The sequence below is a fragment of the Citrus clementina genome, unplaced genomic scaffold (assembly GCF_000493195.1).
Source record: "Citrus clementina cultivar Clemenules unplaced genomic scaffold, Citrus_clementina_v1.0 scaffold_6, whole genome shotgun sequence".
NCBI classification, from domain to species: Eukaryota; Viridiplantae; Streptophyta; class Magnoliopsida; order Sapindales; family Rutaceae; genus Citrus; species Citrus x clementina.
Genome location: NW_006262139.1, coordinates 25,201,274 through 25,221,788, shown reverse-complemented (window position 1 = coordinate 25,221,788; position 20,515 = coordinate 25,201,274). Strand labels below are relative to the sequence as shown.

The 20,515-nt window shown below is 36.1% G+C and overlaps 5 protein-coding genes across 13 annotated transcripts; 4 read left to right on the top strand and 1 right to left on the bottom strand.

Moving 5' to 3' along the window:
- Positions 1-237: 237 nt before the first annotated feature.
- On the top strand, positions 238-3,092 carry LOC18039854. The gene is made up of 6 exons (XM_006431180.2): positions 238-653; positions 1,421-1,570; positions 1,773-2,031; positions 2,111-2,329; positions 2,442-2,584; positions 2,666-3,092. The coding sequence occupies exons 1-6, from the start codon at positions 363-365 to the stop codon at positions 2,963-2,965; spliced, it is 1,362 nt and encodes a 453-aa protein (XP_006431243.1). The 5' UTR covers positions 238-362; the 3' UTR covers positions 2,966-3,092.
- A 3,568-nt stretch (positions 3,093-6,660) lies between these two features.
- LOC18039512 lies at positions 6,661-10,565 on the top strand. Of its 5 annotated transcripts, XM_006431178.2 has the most exons (4): positions 6,661-6,962; positions 8,124-8,195; positions 8,384-8,734; positions 8,903-10,565. In XM_006431178.2, the coding sequence occupies exons 3-4, from the start codon at positions 8,387-8,389 to the stop codon at positions 10,292-10,294; spliced, it is 1,740 nt and encodes a 579-aa protein (XP_006431241.1). In that variant the 5' UTR covers positions 6,661-6,962; positions 8,124-8,195; positions 8,384-8,386; the 3' UTR covers positions 10,295-10,565. The 5 variants fall into 5 exon arrangements, with proteins under 5 accessions (XP_006431241.1, XP_024038127.1, XP_024038129.1 ...); XM_024182359.1 differs by having other exon boundaries at positions 8,384-10,565; XM_024182361.1 differs by lacking the exon at positions 6,661-6,962 and adding an exon at positions 7,003-7,121 and having other exon boundaries at positions 8,384-10,565.
- Positions 10,566-11,674: 1,109 nt separating this feature from the next.
- On the top strand, positions 11,675-14,527 carry LOC18038423 (EID1-like F-box protein 2). 2 transcript variants are annotated; one of them, XM_006431175.2, is made up of 4 exons: positions 11,675-11,762; positions 11,939-11,993; positions 12,728-13,509; positions 14,231-14,527. In XM_006431175.2, exon 3 carries the CDS (start codon positions 12,744-12,746, stop codon positions 13,488-13,490), a length of 747 nt encoding a protein of 248 aa, XP_006431238.1. In that variant the 5' UTR covers positions 11,675-11,762; positions 11,939-11,993; positions 12,728-12,743; the 3' UTR covers positions 13,491-13,509; positions 14,231-14,527. The 2 variants fall into 2 exon arrangements, with proteins under 2 accessions (XP_006431238.1, XP_024037461.1); XM_024181693.1 differs by having other exon boundaries at positions 11,939-12,082.
- LOC18038422 lies at positions 14,491-17,864 on the bottom strand. 4 transcript variants are annotated; one of them, XR_002904854.1, is made up of 7 exons: positions 17,441-17,864; positions 17,113-17,311; positions 16,446-16,519; positions 16,235-16,314; positions 15,674-15,825; positions 14,910-15,430; positions 14,491-14,859 (listed from the first exon to the last, which is right to left on the bottom strand). XR_002904854.1 is itself a non-coding variant. In XM_006431171.2 (6 exons), exons 2-6 carry the CDS (start codon positions 17,237-17,239, stop codon positions 15,372-15,374), a joined length of 492 nt encoding a protein of 163 aa, XP_006431234.1. In that variant the 5' UTR covers positions 17,240-17,311; positions 17,441-17,864; the 3' UTR covers positions 14,491-15,371. The 4 variants fall into 4 exon arrangements, 3 of the variants coding, with proteins under 3 accessions (XP_006431234.1, XP_024037462.1, XP_006431233.1); XM_006431171.2 differs by having other exon boundaries at positions 14,491-15,430; XM_024181694.1 differs by having other exon boundaries at positions 14,491-15,430; positions 17,113-17,299.
- Positions 17,865-17,952: 88 nt separating this feature from the next.
- LOC18038505 (pentatricopeptide repeat-containing protein At3g29290) lies at positions 17,953-20,280 on the top strand. The gene is made up of 2 exons (XM_006431169.2): positions 17,953-19,576; positions 19,866-20,280. The coding sequence occupies exons 1-2, from the start codon at positions 17,963-17,965 to the stop codon at positions 20,028-20,030; spliced, it is 1,779 nt and encodes a 592-aa protein (XP_006431232.2). The 5' UTR covers positions 17,953-17,962; the 3' UTR covers positions 20,031-20,280.
- Positions 20,281-20,515: the final 235 nt, after the last annotated feature.

Here is a 20,515-nt window from a genome sequence, read left to right as displayed (position 1 = left end):
GTGCAAATGACTGGTAAATTAGAAGTGCAGTGGACTTTTCCTGTAAGTGGCCCCTAATTTCTAGAGCAGCCTCATAAATATAGAATCAATAATGGTCAATAATCATTAGTCAATTCTCTTCCACTAATCCAAAATTTCCATCTTTTTTCTTAATTTTTTCTTGTCATCCACAATAAATAAAAATTCCTCAAATAATCCACCTAGGACAATCCATCTATGAATCTAACATAAGCCTCCACGTGTAAGAATCACAGCCTGGAGATTCAACGTTTGTGTGCTGTTAACGTTACAACCACGCTGCAAACTTAAACTCAACTCTCTAGTCGTTAGCAAACGATACACAAATAGCAAAGTTACCAAAAATGGCAGCAGCCACTGCTGTTTCTTCTCCAAACCCAACAATTCTACAGAACCTAATTGCCATTAGAGACTCAAGTTCAGGTTTCTTCGGTGGGACCTTAAGTGGTTTCTCTTTTCAGCTGAAAAGCAGAAGCAGAAAGAGAGATATAAGCACTTTGGTTGTTGCTTCTTCTTCAGCTGCTGGTGATATAACAAGAAGCAGTAAAAGTGACAGTGGCAGGTTTTATCTTAACTTTACTGGGTTTCCTTTCCCTCTAGGCCCTTTTCTCAATAGGCGCACTATTAGAACTGAGGTTTGCTTCTTTATCTCCAGCTTTGGCTTTAATCAGATTTTAATGGTCATTAGATTTGATGTGGGTTCACGAATTAAGTGAAAACAAATGTTCTAAGAATTAATAAATATGTGAAAATACATATTCTCGTATCAATGTCAATGGTGAGACTCTTACCTCCCAATTAAGCTTCTTATTGGTCTACATGTTTATCGAACATAATACTACTACTAGAGCTAAGGTTTCATGTCTCATGTTCGATTTCTTCTACGTGTAAACAGTATTTCAGTTATTTTAATATTTTGGTTGACTTTCGGGCTCTCGTCCGTATCCACGTTTTACTTTAGAGGCCAATTGAGTCTTGTATTTAATATTTGTGTTGAAACTCTTACCTATGAGTTAAGATTTTGGGTCTAGAGGTTTCTTTAGTAGTCAATTTGCTTCTTTGTTTCTATACTTGGACTTAGGACAGAGCCATGGAGTTGCTCTAACAGTCAATTTGCCTGTTGTTGCTACACTTTTGACTTGTGAAGATTTGCTTGATAGTTGAGGAGTCTTGGAAGGAGACAACAAATCATTGACCTTTGTGATGTATAGATCCTTTGATCATAAAGATGCCAAGCAGCTTGCTGAAGTTGATTCTTAATTTGATATAAAAGGATTCTATTGTACAGATGTAGCAAATTGTTTCATGCATTTGGATGGATAATGATCATTTGTTGATGTACATTGTAGCCTCAATTCTGCTTGTCTTATACTAAAAATCTTGACTTTGGTTTCTACTTTAGGTTGTAAAAGGCCGGATATGGCTATTTGAACAAGAGCAAGCATTAGGATTCAGCAGCGTCTCCACTAACATCCGAATGACAGTCATCAAACTCAAATCTGGAGGATTATGGGTCCATGCACCCATTGCTCCAACTAAGGAGTGTATTCAGGTTCTATCTCATTCTCCCACCCTGAACACTAGAAAGAAAATTTGATAGCATTTGTAATCTTAGGTCATGTGAGATTTATTAGCTTGTTTTTGTCTAAAAACCAGGCTTTCAAAGTTGAACAAAAAGAAAATCATTTTCAGCTGTCATGCTGTAATATTCTTGGGATGCCTAATTTAACTAGTGACTTCTCAAAATTTTCCAGCTTGTGAAGGAGCTTGCAGCTCCAGTAGAGTATATCATCCTGCCAACATTTGCTTATGAGCACAAAATTTTTGTTGGCCCCTTTTCGAGAAAGTTCCCGCGGGCTCAGATATGGGTTGCACCTAGGCAATGGAGTTGGCCCTTGAACTTGCCGCTGGCCTTTTTTGGGATTTTCCGCGCCAAAACCTTGATAGATGAGGATTTATCAACCCTGTGGGCTGATGAGATTGAACAAAAGGTTTTAAGCTCACCAGAAGTTGGTAAGAACTGCATTTTCCCCTGCCTCAAACTTCAATACACTGCATCATAGTGTACTTATTTGCTTGTGATTTATTTCAGGGATTGGACCTTATGTGGAGGTTGCTTTCTATCATAAACCTTCAAGAACACTACTCGTTACTGATGCTGTCATCTTTGTCCCAAGAAAGCCACCCGAATGCATTAGCAAAGAGGCATTGTTAGCATCCGCAAAGAATGGTCTGGCAGTGAAAATTCTTAGTAAAGGCAAGGAGGTTCCTCAGGAGCCTGTAGTTGACAACCCGATGAATCAACAGAAAGGTTGGTTCTCCATTCCATTTCAATCCATATAACAGTTCAATGCTGATGCAACTTAAACATCAGTATGTATTTTATGACAAAGAAACTAAATCAGACTAATTTCTTGTTGAAGGGTGGGAAAGAATGGTTCTCCAAATCTTGTTCCTTGGTCCTTCCAATCTGTTGGAACCTAATGCTAGCTTTGCTCAGATGTCACAGAAGCTGATTGTTTCACCTATTGTTAAGACACTGGTTTTCAGCAAAGTCCCTGAGAAGGTAAAGACACCTACTGTTTCACCTTGCACATATATTTAAATCCAAATAGTTTAACACCTCACTTGATTCTTAAAACTATAGGTCAGGGATTGGATTGATCGTATTGTATGCGACTGGAGGTTCAGGAGAATAATCCCAGCTCATTTTGCAGCTCCGATAAATGCAAGCAGGTCTGATTTCTTAGCTGCATTTGCATTTCTCGATGACCTTCTGGGTGAACGCTACGTTACTCGACCTTCACTCTCCCTTCTCTTCACATCACTCATGGGAAAAGCAGCTAGTTATTTCCCTCCAGATGACATGAAGACATTATCATCCCTTGATGAGTTTTTAGTCTCAGTTGGTGCTGTCAAGAAAACTGTCTCAGGCCAGAAACGATGATCAGTTTTTCAGCGTAAATACTCACAAACACATACTTGTCTAGGATATAATGGAATTTTTCTTCTATTTTTATCATTGTTCTGTATATTCACATTTGAAGAAAGGGAAGTAAGGCCACTGGTAGTGTCGTAATGTTTTCAAATTTAAATTATCAAATAAATGCAAATAGGAAGAATCATGTATATATATATTTTTTAAATACTTGTATGTTCATAGTCAAACAGAATATTTTTCTTGAAGTAGAAACATCATCAATTTGATAACTGCACTTTTTGGCTTGAGATAAAGTTTTTTTTTTTTAAATAAAAAAAAAAAAACTAAAAGATGGAAATATTAAATATTACATTTTATTGATATTACAATGAGAAGTGTGACAGACCCTTTAAAATTAAAAATGGCATGACCAGAGCAAGGAGATCTATAATCAAATATTTAAAAGAAAATCTACCCTCACATTAAAGTCTAGGCTTCACAATTTGGTTCTTTGGCTATTTATTAAAGGTCGTTGAAACTTAAAAAGTTAGGTTAGAATAACTATGGTGTCACAACCTCAAAATTTAATAAGTAGTTTGAAAATAATGTGCTGTGTTTAAAGTAAGAAACGGAAAAAAGATTTAAAGGCCAGGCGTTAAAAATAATAATAAGTAATAAACTTTGATGATTCCTCTTCTGTCTTGGTTGGTGACTTGGTGTTTAGCAAAGAATGGAATTTGCACAGAAAATCCAAAGAAGTGAAGAGCCTTTGAAGAAAGAAAGAGAAAACTGTAATAATAGTAAACTCAAAATGGAATTAAAGCTTTTTGGTTCACCTAATTCGTGGTTGGATGGTCAGCTTCCTCAACCAAAGCCACCAACCATTTTGATTTTGTAATTATTGATTTATTTACATTCTTCTCACACATGTAGTATACTCCTGTATCTATTGCACGCGTGACACGACTTTATATACTCTGTGTTGAAAATTTTAAATGAATCAAACATGCAACATCAGGTGACAACATTAACATCCAATGGGCTCGTAACCTTTTACAACTCATGCACTCAAGGTGAGTATAAGTCCCAATTGATTCTCCTCTCAATAAACTTGAGTGAAAATATATTTGTCTCTTCATTATTCGGAGTAAGCTACATATCACTTTAGTATTAAATTAATAAAATTATTAAAGAAATTTTGATTAATTTTTAATTATAAATAATTAATAGAGCTCTAATTAAATCATTGAAAAGAAAATGCTAGACACTGGGCCGCATGGGTCACGATGGAAACTAGGGAATCCAAGGAGATTGAAACTATTACTCAATTGTCATTTTCTTTCTTTGTTTAATTATTAGCGTTGCAGTGTGGCCATAACTTTGTCATGTCAAAAGCATATTTTGAGAAATGATTAAAAGATCACTTGCCAAAAACTTTTTCCCCACGGCCAGAAAGATGCACAGGCTTTTAATTAGAGCTTTCTCTCGGAAAAGCCATTCGTTCTCCTCCTCCTTTAAGTTTGTGAGATGATCCCATGCCCAATTGCCAAGCACTTCATTCAGAAAGTCCTTTCCACGTTTTGCTTCCACAGGCAGGAATAGAGGCTCCGCTCCAATGACCATGTCTAAGAGTTTGTGTTAAAATAGTCCAAAGCACGACAAAATAAATATACCCAAAAGAATTAATAAAATGAAGAATCAAATATTTTGTTTTTTTCTTTGAAATTTAGATTACCATTAGAGATTAACTCATGGTTTAAATCCAGCAATTTGGCGAGCTAGATCTATCTCACTTTTAACACTTAAATATTTATTTAGAGAAGATGAATTTAAAAAGAGTGGTGATAGAGTCACAAACTCTTTTATAAATTTATCTTGTACAAATTAACGTGACATTAATTCATTGGTTGAATAAAAATAAATCATGTGAGACAAGTGATATTTAATTCAATCAATCTTATCATGCCACGTAAGTTTGTACAAAATAAATTTATATATTAATAATGACAAAAAATGAAAATCCAACAGGGAGAAATTGGCACTTTCCGTTGACATAAATTCGATTGCACCTAGTTGGAATGTTCTAGAGACTTTGGATCTATCTCGCCTTTTTCATTTTTATTTTCAATGTCGTTTTTCTAGTCTAATTCAAAGAAATGTGGGGTGGCTCTCTTTAGTCTTTTAATATGACGTTTTAGTATACCTTATGTCTTAAGACAATTATTTATTTCTAACGTATAATTCATCCAACGAAAATTTTTATTTTAAAAAAAATGAATTAAACGAATATGTTTTTTTTTTTAAAAAAGAAATCAGAATAACAACATGAAAGTAACACATAGTATCGTATTTCTTTGGATTAATTTCGGTTTCATCCTCTCGTGAAATGATAGTCTTTAAAATACTTCCTAAATTTTCGTAAAATCTTAAACTTAGACCGCGTTTGTCTTTTTTGGTCTGCAATCTAAATAAATTTGAATTAGTTTAAATTTTGAATAGAACTAAATATTTAAATTTGAATGATATTTTTTTTTTTGTATGAATAGCTAAAAATAAATATTAAGTTATTTTTTAACTTTAAAAAATTATATAGAGATGTGTAATAATACTAATTATTAAATTTTATTTAGATAATGATGAAAATTAATTATTTAGATAGGGATATTTTAGAAAATATATTTTAATGATATCATTCAGACTTTTTAGGTTAAGAAAAAAGTTAAAAAAATTAGCTTAATAACTTAATGATTGAAAATTTTCATTAAGTTAAAAAAAAACTTTATGAGTTAATTGATTAAAATTAAGTCAATTAAGTTATTAAGTTAAAAAAATAAATGGCCCCTTACTCTCACTTTTATTAAGAAGACTAAAAATTTTCATCCACGCCCCAATACCCATAAAAAAAGAAGAAGAAGAAAAAAATCCCAAAGAAAATGAAGATTAATATCTTTAACGGAAAGTAATAAACAAATGAGACGAAGGACTAGAAATAAATAATCTGAAATTCTGAAACGGTATGATTAAAAATAAGTTGTTGGATATCAACCATTAAAAAGGTCAACATTATAATTAACAAATAACACGACCGACTCGACTGAACCCAAATCTAAAATACAAAAGAATAAAAAAAACAATATGTTAAGAGGATGGACACGCATTGTCCAACATCTGTCGCTTTGCTTCGGAAAATCTGTTATTATTAATATTAATATGGACATAAAATCTGTAAATATATGAATGCACGGGATATCTTTACATGTTAAGAGAACAACCATATAATAAAAAATTATAAGATACTATTTACAAGAGTAATGATACTTGAACTAAAACTCAATAAGAGACAGATAAGCAAAAATCTAAAATGACGTCATTTTTCCTGAGTTTAATTATTATTTTTAATCAAACTCAAGATGACGTGTTTTTGATTTCCCAATTATTTATTTATTTATTTTATTCACAAAATCAAGTACTAACTAGAGTACTAAACATAAATTTACCAGACGGATGCACTGATACCATTGGCTGTAATTATAATATAAGCAGCACCCACTAAATTAATTAATTAATTAATTTTAAGATAGCATAATTTTATATTTTTGTTTTAGATATAAATTAAAATTAACAGTAGAAGTTTTAGTGGGATTATTTGTCGCACGACGCAAAGCATGATATATATAATTTGGTTTGGTTTGGTTTCTGTCAAGTCTGTCTGAATACAAATTAGTATTACAAAGTCAGCACTCAGCAGCAACAAACGCGGCAGCCGCTAGCAATAGCAAGGAGCCCCCACCACCACTCCAGAAACAAAACTTCACAAACAGCAACAAAACAACAGTTGCTTGCATGATCTCTCAAGCAATTAACTCACACAAACAAAACTACAACCCCAAAATAGCATTCAATCACTATATAATAATAATAATAATAATAATAATAATAATAATAATAATAATAAATTCCTCTTTTCTTAGCTTTCTGGGTAAGCAGCAGCAAGCCAGCAACAGGGCAAAAGCAAAGGACAAAGGTAATGCTTCACCTTCTCTTTTATAAACCCCTTTTTGGCTCAAAAAGCCATGTGAGTTTCGGCTTTTGATTTCTTTCGCCAAATGGGTTATCTTCAAAATGTGATTTTGGCGATGCGTTTTGGAGTTGCAGATGAGCTCTTTTTTATGTCGTTTTGTTGGTGCGTTTAACTTTTGCTTGATTATGCTTGTTTTGCCATCACGCTTGTTCTCGATATTTCTGTTTGTTTATTTATGCAAATTTCTTTTTTCGATGGGCTTTTCTTTGATAGCAATAAGATGCTGCTGGTTGATAGATTTAGGCGTGTAAACGTTTTTTTTTTCCCACTCTTTATTTTTTTTGGTCTTCAATAAAGGTTAATACTTGTTGCATATATGAGATGTTATGGTTGTGATATTGCTTTCTTTGATTGGTGCAATGGTGCTTTTGGTTTTTTTCTTTTGTTTTTTTTTGGTGGTAAATTGATTGTTTTTGATTGCTTCTATTATGCTTTTCTCAATGCAATCTATTTCATGTTCTTTTCCCTCTTATCATGATTTGCTACAGCATTGCTTTACAGTGATTGTAAAAGTTTGTGCTTTCATCTTTTTCATTAAACAGTGAAACTTGTTTGTTACATTTGTTGCTCTGCAGGGGTTTAGAGGTTCAAATGTATAATTCCTTCATATGGTTGAAATGAATAAAATTGCTATTCTAGGTGAAAAATTGGTTGGTTCTTGTTAGTTCTGGATTTTTCAGCAAGACATTAATGAGAACTTTCTGCATAGATTTCTTCTTGCACAGAAATGAAGACTGCCAAATGCTGAATGCTATTGCCCTTTACCTTTGAAGCCCTGCAAAAACACTTTTAAAAAATTCTCTTCATTGTTGTTTGTTGTGGAGGTGTTTGGTTTTCTCCGTTAGTGTTGCCAAATCTAAAGCAAGCAAGCAGTTCAAGAGCTTTTTATATTTCTTTACTGTTCCTTGTCCATGGCCCTGGAAAGATAGTAAGAATTGATTGTATTCTCTCCAGAAGTTTCTATTTCTTCTCGGTTTCCAATCTTGCCAAAAACTTATGACTGTTCTTTAGTTTTACATGGTATAAAATCCAATCACAAGCAGAGTTTGCTATTGATTTTTAAGGCATATGTAATGCTTATTTATTTATTTTTTCATGTTTTAGGTTGAAGTTCTTCGAGACTTTGTTCTAGTTCCAAGTCGTTCTTCATTCACAATATTGTTTATTTAGATATCGGTGAGTTCTCTTCCCAGTATTTTTATATTGCTGTCTGCTTAAGTCCCATTTGGGACTGCTGCGCTGCCTCAGCAGTCCCAAATGGTGCCTTAATTTTGCAGATTTTTCCTTGATATCTTGCGTACCTGTAAATCTACTCAAATTGACCTTCATAAAATATTTCTATTAATTTTTGGGTTTGCATCTAGTTGATGGCTGAGGAGAGTGGTGATTTACCGATGACTCCGGAAATAACCAAGCCCAATGAAGGAAATTCAAGAAGAAACTCTATGGGAAAAGCAAGTTTTTCAAACAGTGGAGAAAAAGTTCTTCCTCGTTATCTCAGAGCCTCCACTGGTTCTTGTCACGATTTCTGTAAATATGGGAGAAAGCATGCATCTGAAGCCAAGGAAAGGCATCCTATTCAGAAAAGGATCATAAAACCAGCGCCTGACAGCCAAAGTCCAACTGTGACTGTGACAGTGCCTGGGAGGAAGAAGACATCTGTGGTAAAGTCCGATCCTTCTCCCTTCTCGAAAAGTTCGTTAGATATCCCTGAGGCCGAGATCATCAAGCGGGAAGTATCTACAAAATCACCATATGTTCAAACTGTTACTGCAACATCAGGTGGCCAAAATCTGGTTAACAGTGAAGTCCATTCTGGGATGAAGAAGACAGCAGCAGCCAACCTCAGAACTTCTCCCAGACCAAAAACCCGTTTATCTGAGGCCGAGATCATCAAGCGGGAAGTATCTACAAAATCACCATATGTTCAAAATGTTACTGCAACATCAGGTGGCCAAAATCCGGTTAACAGTGAAGTCCATTCTGGGATGAAGAAGACAGCAGCAGCCAACCTCAGAACTTCTCCCAGACCAAAAACCCGTTTATCTGAATCCCTTAAATTCAATAGGCAGGAAGTGTCATCATCTTCTGAGAAGGTTAATGTATCCTCAAGAAATGTTTCATCAAAATCTAAAGAAACAAATGCCTCTTCTATGAAGCTGAAATCTCCGGTAAAGAGGCCATTGTCTTTGCCTGATCATTTAGGAGGTTTAAGTGGTGGAAGAAACAGTGACATCAACAGTGGAAAGAAGACGGGACAGCCTAAAGTAGCTGTAAAGAAACCACTAACTTCCCTTAGACTTTCATTGCCATCCTCAAAGGCATCATTTTCTCCTAATTCTTCTAACGTAGCTGTAAAGAAAGCACCAGCCTCCCCAAGACTTCCATTATCATCCCCAAGGGTATCATTGTCTCCTAAACCTTCTATCTGTAGAATTGCAAGCCTAAATTCAAGAAAGCACAAGAGTGTGAAAGTTGTGTCTCCTCTGAAGAACCAGGGCAAGGTCAAAAATGCTGAAACTGAGCAATCTAAGAATGAGCTGAAGCAGGCCAACAATAATGATTTGGTTCATGAAAAGACTCTGTATGTCATCAAGATGGAAACTGAGAACAAATCCTTAGAATCTGATCAAAATGCAAGTTGTGCTGCTGAATTATCTCCATCTCCTTCATCCTTGTTACCCAAATGCATCCCAACATCTCCATCATCATTGTTACAGAATGAAGAAGAGAAAGAACAGTCTGAGTATACGGAGACCGAAGCAGAAGATGACTATCTTTCTGAATCGGAATATGAAGAAAGCATGAGCGTGGATGGAGAAGAAAGTTTGGGTGGTGAACACCAGGGTAAACCTAAAAAGTATGGGATGGTTCATTCTGAGGACAAGGATTCTGAAGCAATGAAATTGCATTTTAGGAGGGGAAAGATTGTTGACATTCAGTCTGAGAGCAATTGTCCAAGGAGGCTTAAGTTCAGGCGAGGAAGAGTGCTGGGTCAGAATCAAAATCTCAAAGCTGACAGTAGAAGAAGCTTCAAGAAGAGAGGAGTTGATGATGAGATGAATAGCACCAAACCTCGTTCACAAAAAGTTGTTTTGAGGCATCAAGATGTGCAGGGGAAGAAAGATTCCCAGGTTCTGTTTAACAATGTCATCGAACAAACAGCAAGTAAACTTGTTGAAACTCGGAAAAGTAAGGTTAAGGCCTTGGTGGGTGCTTTTGAAACTGTGATCTCCCTCCAAGAGAGCAAACCTTCTGCAAATGTCGTCACTTAGAGTTTGAAGACACCTTCATTAACTGTTCTTTGTTTCTTTATTTTGCGGAAGAATGGAAAGGAATAAATATAAGGTTGTACATGGAGAATTGAATTGACGAGCTAATGGAACTTCAGTTGTGTAATTGCTTCAGTTGAAACAAGTAGAGTTGTTTCAGTACTGACTTTGACTTGCTTCGTATACATTTTGCTGGAGGGCGTGTTTCATTTTCTCTTCGAATTCGTTTGATTCACGTCTTGTGAATAAAACAAATATACTCATGCTTTTCATTTTTTTCTTTTGGGGGGGGGGGGGGGGGGGATCTTCCTGACTATGAATTGCTTGTTGGTTTGCTATATGCTGAGTTTTCTCCTCTTGTAATGTGATGACTGACGAATGATTTTTGTATATTATTGCTTGTTGCATGATCGTTTCAAGCGACGAGTTGTCTATTTCTTTGATTAAGAAGAGTCTTTTCAATCTTTTCGTATGACCATGGCCATCCTTGGTGGTGAAGATGTCAAAAAAGTTCAATCCTTCCCAACTGATGTGTTCTTACCTTTACGGCTTTACAGTTTAGCTTAAGTTTTTGGATCAAATGTTAATTTAAAATGGTATTAGAGACTGTTTTGATTAAATCCCTTTGATTAGATCAATTATATCTGTGCATTTAAATTCAACCAATTTTGCGCCTAGCGGGATTGAAATCAAACACTGAAAAGAAAGACAAAGCAACATCAAACTTAAGATATACACAGGCTTGCAGTGTTCCAAAAATCCTGAACCGAACCTGTTTGTTCAGTTTAGACAACAAGTTGATTAGGGCATGTTTGTCACCTCTAGTTGCATTCTGCAGCTGCAACAACCCTTTATTTTATTTTATTTTATTTTATTGGTTCAGAATTTCACCCCGTAGTAACGTAACGTACTATATACAGTTAAAATCGCAGGATACGCACGCTAAAACCGAAGGGAAAAGGAAGATGGCCAATCAACAGGTGACACACACACAAAAACAACATCTCACCAAAAAACATAAAAAATTCACATAATGACACGTGGAAAAAAAAGGTGGGGTTTTAGAATCTCTCTGTGGGCTGTACAGCAAGCACTTCCGCATTTGCCTCGCATTACGGCCGGACACAATCACACAAAGCATGTATATATTTTAAAACAAACAGTGAAAAATGGTGGGTGACACCCAAGCATGTCACAGTCATTTGTCTAAAGTGACCGCCAATCATATCACTGACAAATACCAAAAGTGGTTCCCACACTCAGTCTTTGCTGGCGCCACATAATCACCGACGTGTCACCTTGCAAACGTGACGTGAAACCACTTGTCAGTTACAAATATAGAAAACAGACGAGTGACTTTATCCCTGTCCTTCAATATATAGTATTTTCTTCCTTCTATGTTGAAGCCCAGAGTTTCTTTCCTCTCTCTCTTCACTGCCATTTCTCTGCATTTTGCTCTCCTCCTTCCTCTGTAAGTCTAATTTTTTCTTGACAATTTATCCTTTTGAAATTTGTATAATTTTCTAACTCGTCCTTGCATGTAACTTTTAAATTTCTCGCATTTTTGTTGGCTTAGTTTTAGGGAATTTTTGGTTTGATACTTAGCACATGTTGAACCCTAATCTGGATTCATTTTATTTTGTGCAGAGACGAGTTTTATTGGGTTCTGAGGACATGCAAAGGGGGAGCTTCATGAACTGAGGTGAAAAATTCTGGTCTTGATTGCATGCTCATTACGATCTAGTTCAGTTTCAGCTTCTCTGCCTTTTTTGTGTTTGATTTTGATTTAAGGTAGGTTGCTGTAAGCTTTTTTTTTTTTTTTTTTTTTTTCTAATTGTTGATTTAGTGGTATTGAGTGAAGATATGAAATGCGTTCTCTTTGGTTTAATTGACTCTTCGGAGTTTCTTCTGGACTCTTCAGAGTTTTCATGTAATGGGTATTTGGACCTGAGGTTTTTGCATTGATAATCTAAGATAATTTGCCTATCTTTTGGTTTATAGTATCTAAATTTTGTACCAAAAATCCTAATTTAGAATGGTACAAGCTCTTGGAAAAGGCTGTAATAGATGGTAATAAGTAAGTAATAAGACATTCAGCTGGGAATTCAAATATTTTTGAAATTTTGAAGTCATTATTCTTTATTTTACAATGCGCGGGAGTGAAGTTAACTTGCTGCATTGCATGACTTTATGTTGTTTTTTGTTTTTTGTTTTTTTAGTCCCTTCTCTTGGTTAGGCTTTAGTTTTGTTCAATTCATTCAAGCACTTTGTCTCTGATCTGAAGTTCATTGCTTACTTGGCATGGTTTATTGCATGAGTTCGAGTTCATCATCGTGTGGTACTTTGTTCGTTTCCGATATACGATACATGGCAATTGATATAAGTCTTTTGGCATGTAAATCTAGAATTTAAGATCACTGCTTTTTCTCATGCTAGGTGGAGAGTGGAAACAATGATTCTAACCAAGCAGTACCGCTGCGTACACTCAGCAAGCTGTCAATGCACAAAAGGACATCTTAGTGAAGATGTGATTTTCCTAGTATTTCAACACATGAACTGGAACCCTAAGACTATTGCTGCTTTATCCTGTACATGCAAATGGTTTGATGATCTAGCCAAGAGAGTATTATGGAAGGAGTTTTGCCGAACAAGGGCCCCAAAGATGATGGTTGATCTGCAATCTAGTGGAAGTCACAGTGTGGATGGGAACTGGAGGGCACTAGGGAAGCTGCTTATTTACTGTTCAGGATGTAAGAAGGGTGGCCTGTTCAATAGCATTCAGATCCCTGGTCACTTTGTGAACAAAACCAGGTTCTCTAGGACATCAGGAAAGAGCTTCCTTTTGCCACAATGCAGAACTGATGTGTTATATGTCTCTGATCCTTGTGAGCATCTTGACCAAGGGGAGGAAGGAGATGTGGGATTCTTCCGTGGAGTTTTCAAGTCGTTCCAAATGTCAAAGGTTCGGAAGATGCTGATTAAGAGAGGGGCCCAGCTTCATCCAACAGAAGCATGTCCTTATTGCAAAGCAAAGTTGTGGAGCATGTTACAAGCCAAAATGATACCACAGAGTGCCAGTTGCAGGTTGGGTGCTTATGAAGATTGCATCGAGTATTATGTGTGCCTCAATGGACATATGCTTGGGATTTGTTCCCTCTTACCCTTATCTGATTCAGAGGAGGTATCCGAGCCAGAATGATAGTTGGGAAATATCCTAGGTACCTCAGAGTTCCCATTTCATCTATATCTCTGTGTCATGCAATTTAATTTTTTGATGAGATTTGATTTGTGAAATATTTTGGAAAATTCTAGTACAAAAGTAGGAATCATAAAAGGGCTGAAATTCGCTGTCAACTCAAATTACCTGATTTTCGGTGTTGTGGATATCTTGGTTGGGTCATGCTGGTCAAGGTAAAATCTTTGAAATGGTGCACCTTTCGAGTTGAACCTTATCTACAAGTGCTTGCCGTTGTCAACTCTTGGCAGGACACGCGATTTCTATACTAGGTCCTGCATGTAGAATTTTACCTGTACAAATAGGCATTTGTAAGACTTGTTGACGGCACTTAGAATTTTGTTGCAATGAGAAGAATAAGCATCTTTGATGATGCCAGCTATAAGCATTTTCTCGGGCTAGCTTTGACATATGATAGATGACAATGTAAGTGTTAAATCGTTTTCCTGCTGCATTTTCTAGGCCACTATAGCTGCAGTCTTTATTTTCACATGGAAAATTCAAAAACTAGTGGAAAAAAATGATATTCATCAATTTGCAAGTTTGAAATGATCTTTGTTTTGTTTTTCATCTTGAAAAGTAGACAGTACCTACTTTTAGGGTAACAATCATGCATAATGTGAATGGTATAGCTTCCGTAAGTTTGTTCGTTCATTAGGTATGTTAGCCTGACAAAACTACTTTTTTTTTTGTTTACCAAGCAGGCATGTATTTAGTCTCTCCAGTTGGACCCCGATAAATTTTGAAAAAGTGATACTTCGATAGCTATTCAGCCAACTTCCTTGTCTAGAAGCTGAACCCAACCATCTGAATCATCTGGTCTCAACTTCCTAATGTGCAGTGAAGGTTTAAATTCAAGTTGTAATCATTTCTTTTCAAAACATCCGTTAGAACAGGTTTTGTGAACCATGTAATACCATGTACATTTGTGGATGTCACAGTTACATATGTGTATTGGATGATCTGCAATAATAATTCATACAACTTACTATTTATGGTAATCGGTTTACAGTAATCATTTGCCTTACAAGATGTTTTAACTAATAGTAATATCCTCGACAAATCTGAATCCAGGTTAGGAAACTGTAATCAATTATATATGTTTAAATGAATGTGGATTCCAATTTGTAACCAGTAATCAAGTTGCAGGGAAGAGGTGAGTTAACAGATTCAAGTATGTGCATTTGTGTTCTTCTCTTATTAAACTTTGATGCTGGGCTCATAATGCATCACCGGAGTCTTCTTCCTATCTTCTGTTTCTGCGTTTTCAACTCATCTCCTGCATCTGATCAGGAATGTGGACATCGAGGGCCTGAATATATGCCTCATATACCTCTGATCAGGAATGTGGACATCGAGGGCCTGAATATATGCCTCATATACCTGGTAGTCCGGATCTACCATTTGTTCATATTACCCTTGCCCAAACTGCTATATTGCTGTGGCAATGTGGCGCACCACTGCCCATGACGCTTTTTTGTCGGTCTGGAATGTAGCTATCACAGATGCAGTCGTTTTTTGCTTCGTTGTAACCACTTGCCAGTTTGTGCCAAGCTTTGCATCATCTATGCTTTTGAGCTCCGTTTCTATTTCAGCCAAGCTTTACTACTCGCTTTGAAGAATTTGAGCTTGGAATATTACATTTAAGGCAAATATTTTGGACACGGAACTATTACGCTAACCTGCGTGATATGCATTTTTCAGATATTATCTAGATGTCTTGTTAGATACGGTGGTAAAAGGACCCAAAAGCATCAATTACATGAAAAGTAAGCAAGAAAATCCATTTGCTAACTGAGAATACAATGAACCGGACACAGTAGCTGCTTTCCATGCTGTAAATGTTTACACGTCCTCTTCTGCTTCAATGTCCAATCCTGATATGCGCATCTTTCCAATGTTAACTGCACATTTTCCAACTTCAGTCAGGGATTGAACAACATTTTAAGCTGCATACTAAAAGAAAAAGCAAGCACGTAAAAAGGAAATATGGGCCAGTTAACACTGGAAGACAGCTTCACTCCAACAAAGCACATCTTGGGAAGAAAATAAAACTATACTACTTGATTTGATATGATAATCACATTGGCACTGATAAATGCCCAGAGCCCGCTAGCCTCAGGAAGGTATAGAAGGTTAATACATACCAACTGCATCCAGACCAGCTAATTTTGGCATGTACTGTTTGATATGATCTTCCGCTACTTTCTCAGCTTTCAGTGTTTCACATTCAAAAGAAACGGCAATCTTGTTCTTCTCTTGCTTTTGTTCAACCATTCCAGAAACATCTTTCTCCCAGCTGTCTTAAAATGAGGCTTTTGTTAGCAAAAATACTTTTTCAGTAGAAATAACTGCTGGTGATTAATAAGCTAATTAAAAACAAAATCAGTCACATGATACTTGAAAAAAAAAAGGAAAAGAAAAAAGGAAAAAGTTGACATTTATACAGTGATCATAATATATCATCAAATCAAGGTCATTTCAGTCAACCCATTTCATGTGTGAAGTTTATAGCTTAGATTTATTCTGCCATTCTTTTCGATATTCAATGTATACTAGATTTTCAAATTAAAAAAAAAAATGATAACCGATAGTCAAACTGATAATGGTAGATACAAAACAATAAGATGGTAAGATATTGCTGGTGGGAAAAAAGGAAAAAAAATTGACATAAAAAACAGGAGCTAGGTCATTCCAACATGGCTTACCCATGAGCGTGATTAATGTTGTTGAACCGAGCAGCATCATGGCCTCTACACTCCACTATAACATCATGTTCTTTCTTTTTCTGCCATGAAGAGAAGATGTACAGAACATTGATGGTGGAAAGCACAGCTTTAATACTCAATAGACAAAAAACTATAACAAATTAAAACTTTTTGAAGATAATATCAAGTAAAGAAAAAGTTGCCGATTTACATTGTAGTCTATGATTGCGAGCTTGATCAACCGGTAATCCTCTCCCCTGCTGCACTCCCTTTCACAAGCCAACTCTAAATCAAAAAATAAATTGATTTCATAAACAGAGATTTGATATTCCACAACTTTCCAACATTGAAAAAGTAATCCTAAACCTTGCTTGGTTTCTAATGTTATGCACTACAAGTGTATGAAATGATTTCATAAGCAGATACTTGACATTCCATAGGTTTCAAATGTTGAAAAAGTTATCCAACACATTGCTTGGTTTCTGGTGTTACGCATGACCAGTTTGTGAAGACTATGCAATATTTACAATTCAAGCAAAATCAACTAAAGATACAGCAGAAGTTCACATTGCCAAAACCACATTATCAAATAATATCGATCATGCAACTGGTAAACCATATGATAGAACAATAAGCATAATACAGAAAACTAATAATTGCTATCTAAGAATCCAGACGAAGTAACAAACCCATTAACAAGCACTACATGCTACACATGCATGATTATCACACCAAATTTCATGCTCCTAAAGAATAAAACTGGATACAAGAGCTATTTCGAACAATGCTAAACACAAACATAAGCACCTACATCAAGATAAATACACACACAACGAACACATAAAAATTGAGAGAGAGAGAGAGAGAGAAGCAAGTACCAGTGCCATGAAGGCCATAGCAGATAGAGTGAGGAAGTTGGATAAAGTGGCCAGAAATGGACCCATTTGGCAATAATGCTATCGATGCTACTCCTTCCTTGACTTCCTCCTCTTTCACTCTCTCCATTTGTTCCTCTTCTTTCCCTTCCTCTGGCACCGCCAATTTTTATTTTCCAAAACGGAATAACTAAATAAAAATCTCCAATTGATAAGGAGCATTAAAAAGATAAAATTCATGTAAGATCAATATTGAGCCATTAAACATTAGTTTATATATATATGTAATTTTTTATCAATACCCATTAACTGAAAAGAGAAAGAAACTTACCCACTACTTAAAAATCGAACCTTCTGTAAGCAAAAGCAAATTGGGTTGGAATACTGATGGTTAAAAAAGACGCGTTTCTCGTTTTCTCGAAATAAGACGGACAAGAACTTCCGGAGTCAAAACGACGACGTTCGGCTTTAGTGCTTCTAAGAAAACAAAGCCCACGCCCCAGCGGCAGAGTCTTTGCTCTCGCTTTCACTTTATAGTTTATTGCAAATATCTGACTCTTTTCAGGTAACGAGCTTCATCCAGAAGTGCTATCTTCTTGTGATATCAAAAGTCACTCTTTCACATAAGCATTAAATCCATTTGCAGTGTTAAAGAGTCTCAAAGTTTATATCTTACCGTGAGTTTTTTGACCTACAACGCTTTTGAAATTTCAAAAACTATTCTTTTTACAACCCATATGTTATGTTTTTGAAAAGTTGGTTCCTTTTGCTCACTTAGCTCAGCTAGCTTGAATTGGAGCTGAATGAATATAATTTCTCTATCATTTCTTGATTGTACTTTCTCTGGGTTAGTATGATGGGGGAGGTATTGAGTAATTCAGTTTCTGTTATAATAGCATCTAGTGGGTTTGCTTGCCGCCAGAATAACTTGTATGGTAGGCCAAGTACTTCTAGTTATACAATATGTTGTAGAAAACATGGTTGTGTTATGCTTCATGGTTCAACTGTAAAATCAAAGAGGTGTATTTCGTTTGGTTGTTTACGAATGAAGGGTCCGCAGAGATTACATAATTCAATTATTGCATCAAACATCGTTGCCAGTATTGAGCCCGTGACTACTTCCGAGGATGTGAGAGAAAACCATTTGATTGAAAGAAGAGAGGAATTGCTTGATTTGGATTTTGTTGGAAGTAATTTGCCTCCTTGGGGAAATGTGGTGGTCCAGCAAGGAGGCTCAGATGTTGAAGTTAAAAGTGGCAATCAACCTTTGGCTGTTTCTCGGAAGATGGCTTTTGGGAGTGAAATAAGAGTGCAGTTCTTAGAGGAAGCAAATGAAGAGATATTGTCAAGGAGAGTTTTGATGCTTAGTAGGTCCAACAAGGTGAGAAGTGCATTGGAGCTGTACGAGTCTATGAAATGCTCTGGTTTACAACCAAATGTGCATGCTTGTAATTCTCTTCTCTCATGCCTTATAAGGAATGGACTTCTTGACTATGCTCTGAGAGTCTTTGAATTCATGAGGACAAATGAGATAACTACGGGCCATAGTTATAGCTTAATCCTTAAAGCAGTTGAACATGCACAGGGTTTTGATTCGGCCCTTGATATGTTTGTAGGATTTGGAGGGTATTCTAGACAGAAGAAGGATTTTGATGTAATTGTCTATAACACAATGATATCGGTTTGCGGCAGAGTAAACAATTGGATTGAGACTGTGAAACTATGGAGGAGTATGAAGGAAGATGGTCTTATTGGAACACGAGTTACTTATTCTCTATTAGTTTGCATTTTTGCTCGTTGCAGTCAGAACGAACTGGCTCTTGATGCCTACAATGAGATGATCCAGAATGGACTCGAGCCAGGGGATGATGTAACGCAGGCTGTAATTGGTTCATGCACAAGGGAGGGGAAGTGGGATTTGGCATTAAATCTCTTTGAGAATATGTTGAATGGTAGGCTTAAGCCAAATCTAATTTCTTGCAATGCGTTGATTAACTCTCTTGGAAAAGCAGGTGAGGTAAAGCTAGCATTTAAGGTCCACGGTATAATAAAAATTTTGGGTCATACCCCAGATGTGTACACATGGAACGGACTGCTTACTGCTTTGTACAAGGCAAATCAACATGCTGATGCTCTTCAGCTCTTTGAGAGCATAAAAACAGAACAAAGCTCGGAATTAAATGTGCATTTGTACAATACTGCTTTAATGGCATGTCAGAAATTGGGTTTATGGGAAAAGTCTCTGCAGCTCTTATGGCAGATGGAAACTTCTGAACTTCCAGTTTCGACTTCATCATATAATATTGTAATTCATGCTTGTGAGATTGCAAGGAAACCAAAAATAGCATTGCAAGTTTATGAACACATGGTTCACCGGAAATGCACCCCAGACACGTTAACATATTTATCGTTAATAAGAGGCTGCATTTGGGGATCTCTTTGGGCTGAAGTGGAAGAAATTCTTGAAGTAGGTTCTCCTTTCATACATATCATTCAACATTTTGAATGAATCTCATAGCATTTGTGCACATAGTATCATCGACGTTAGAAATTTATTGAGATTCTCTGAGAGCTATTTAGAATGATATTAGAAAAATTAAATTTAAATCAAAGGACTGATTTTTTTTTTTTCCCAATAAAATGAAGCTATGAATAAGCATTTGTGTATCTCACATGGAGGTAAGTTTAATGGTTACATCATGTGCTTTTCTGACGCAGTAAATTTAACTTCATACTACATGTTTGATCTGCTGCAGGTTGCACCAGATGTATCTCTTTATAATGCTGTTATTCAAGGAATGTGTTTAAGAGGCAAGTTTGAATCAGCAAAGAAGGTGTACACAAGAATGCGTGAGAGTGGCCTTAAACCGGATGGCAAAACACGGGCATTGATGCTTCAGAACTTACAGAGAAAGATTTAAACAAACTGACAGAGAAAGATTTAAACAAGGACTCACTTAGTATCGAAGCCCATTATAATGCACCAATGTTTGTGGCTTACATCGAATGAAGAACGTTACAAAGAAGAAAACTTACTGACCTACACTGTACCATAGTTTAAGCAAATTACATGTTCTTTTATATGTCTGTATATAACTTGAGAACATCTCCCGTCATCCCACCATCCGATTTTCTTTTGTTTAGTTTCTCACTCCACATCCAACCACATCCAACGGCTGATGCTGCAGTCTGTACCTTACAGATTCTGTAACGTAGTTTTGTCCATAACTTGATATTGCATTTTCCTGATTCATTTGCTTGTAGTATCCGAATCAGAAACAGTCGTTTCTCACACAATTGAAACAGACTTGATAACATGACACACAAAATACATTGATGACGACGAAAGCATCTTACTTTCCACGTATAACGTAACAGATAGAGGACCAAAAATTATCACTAGGAA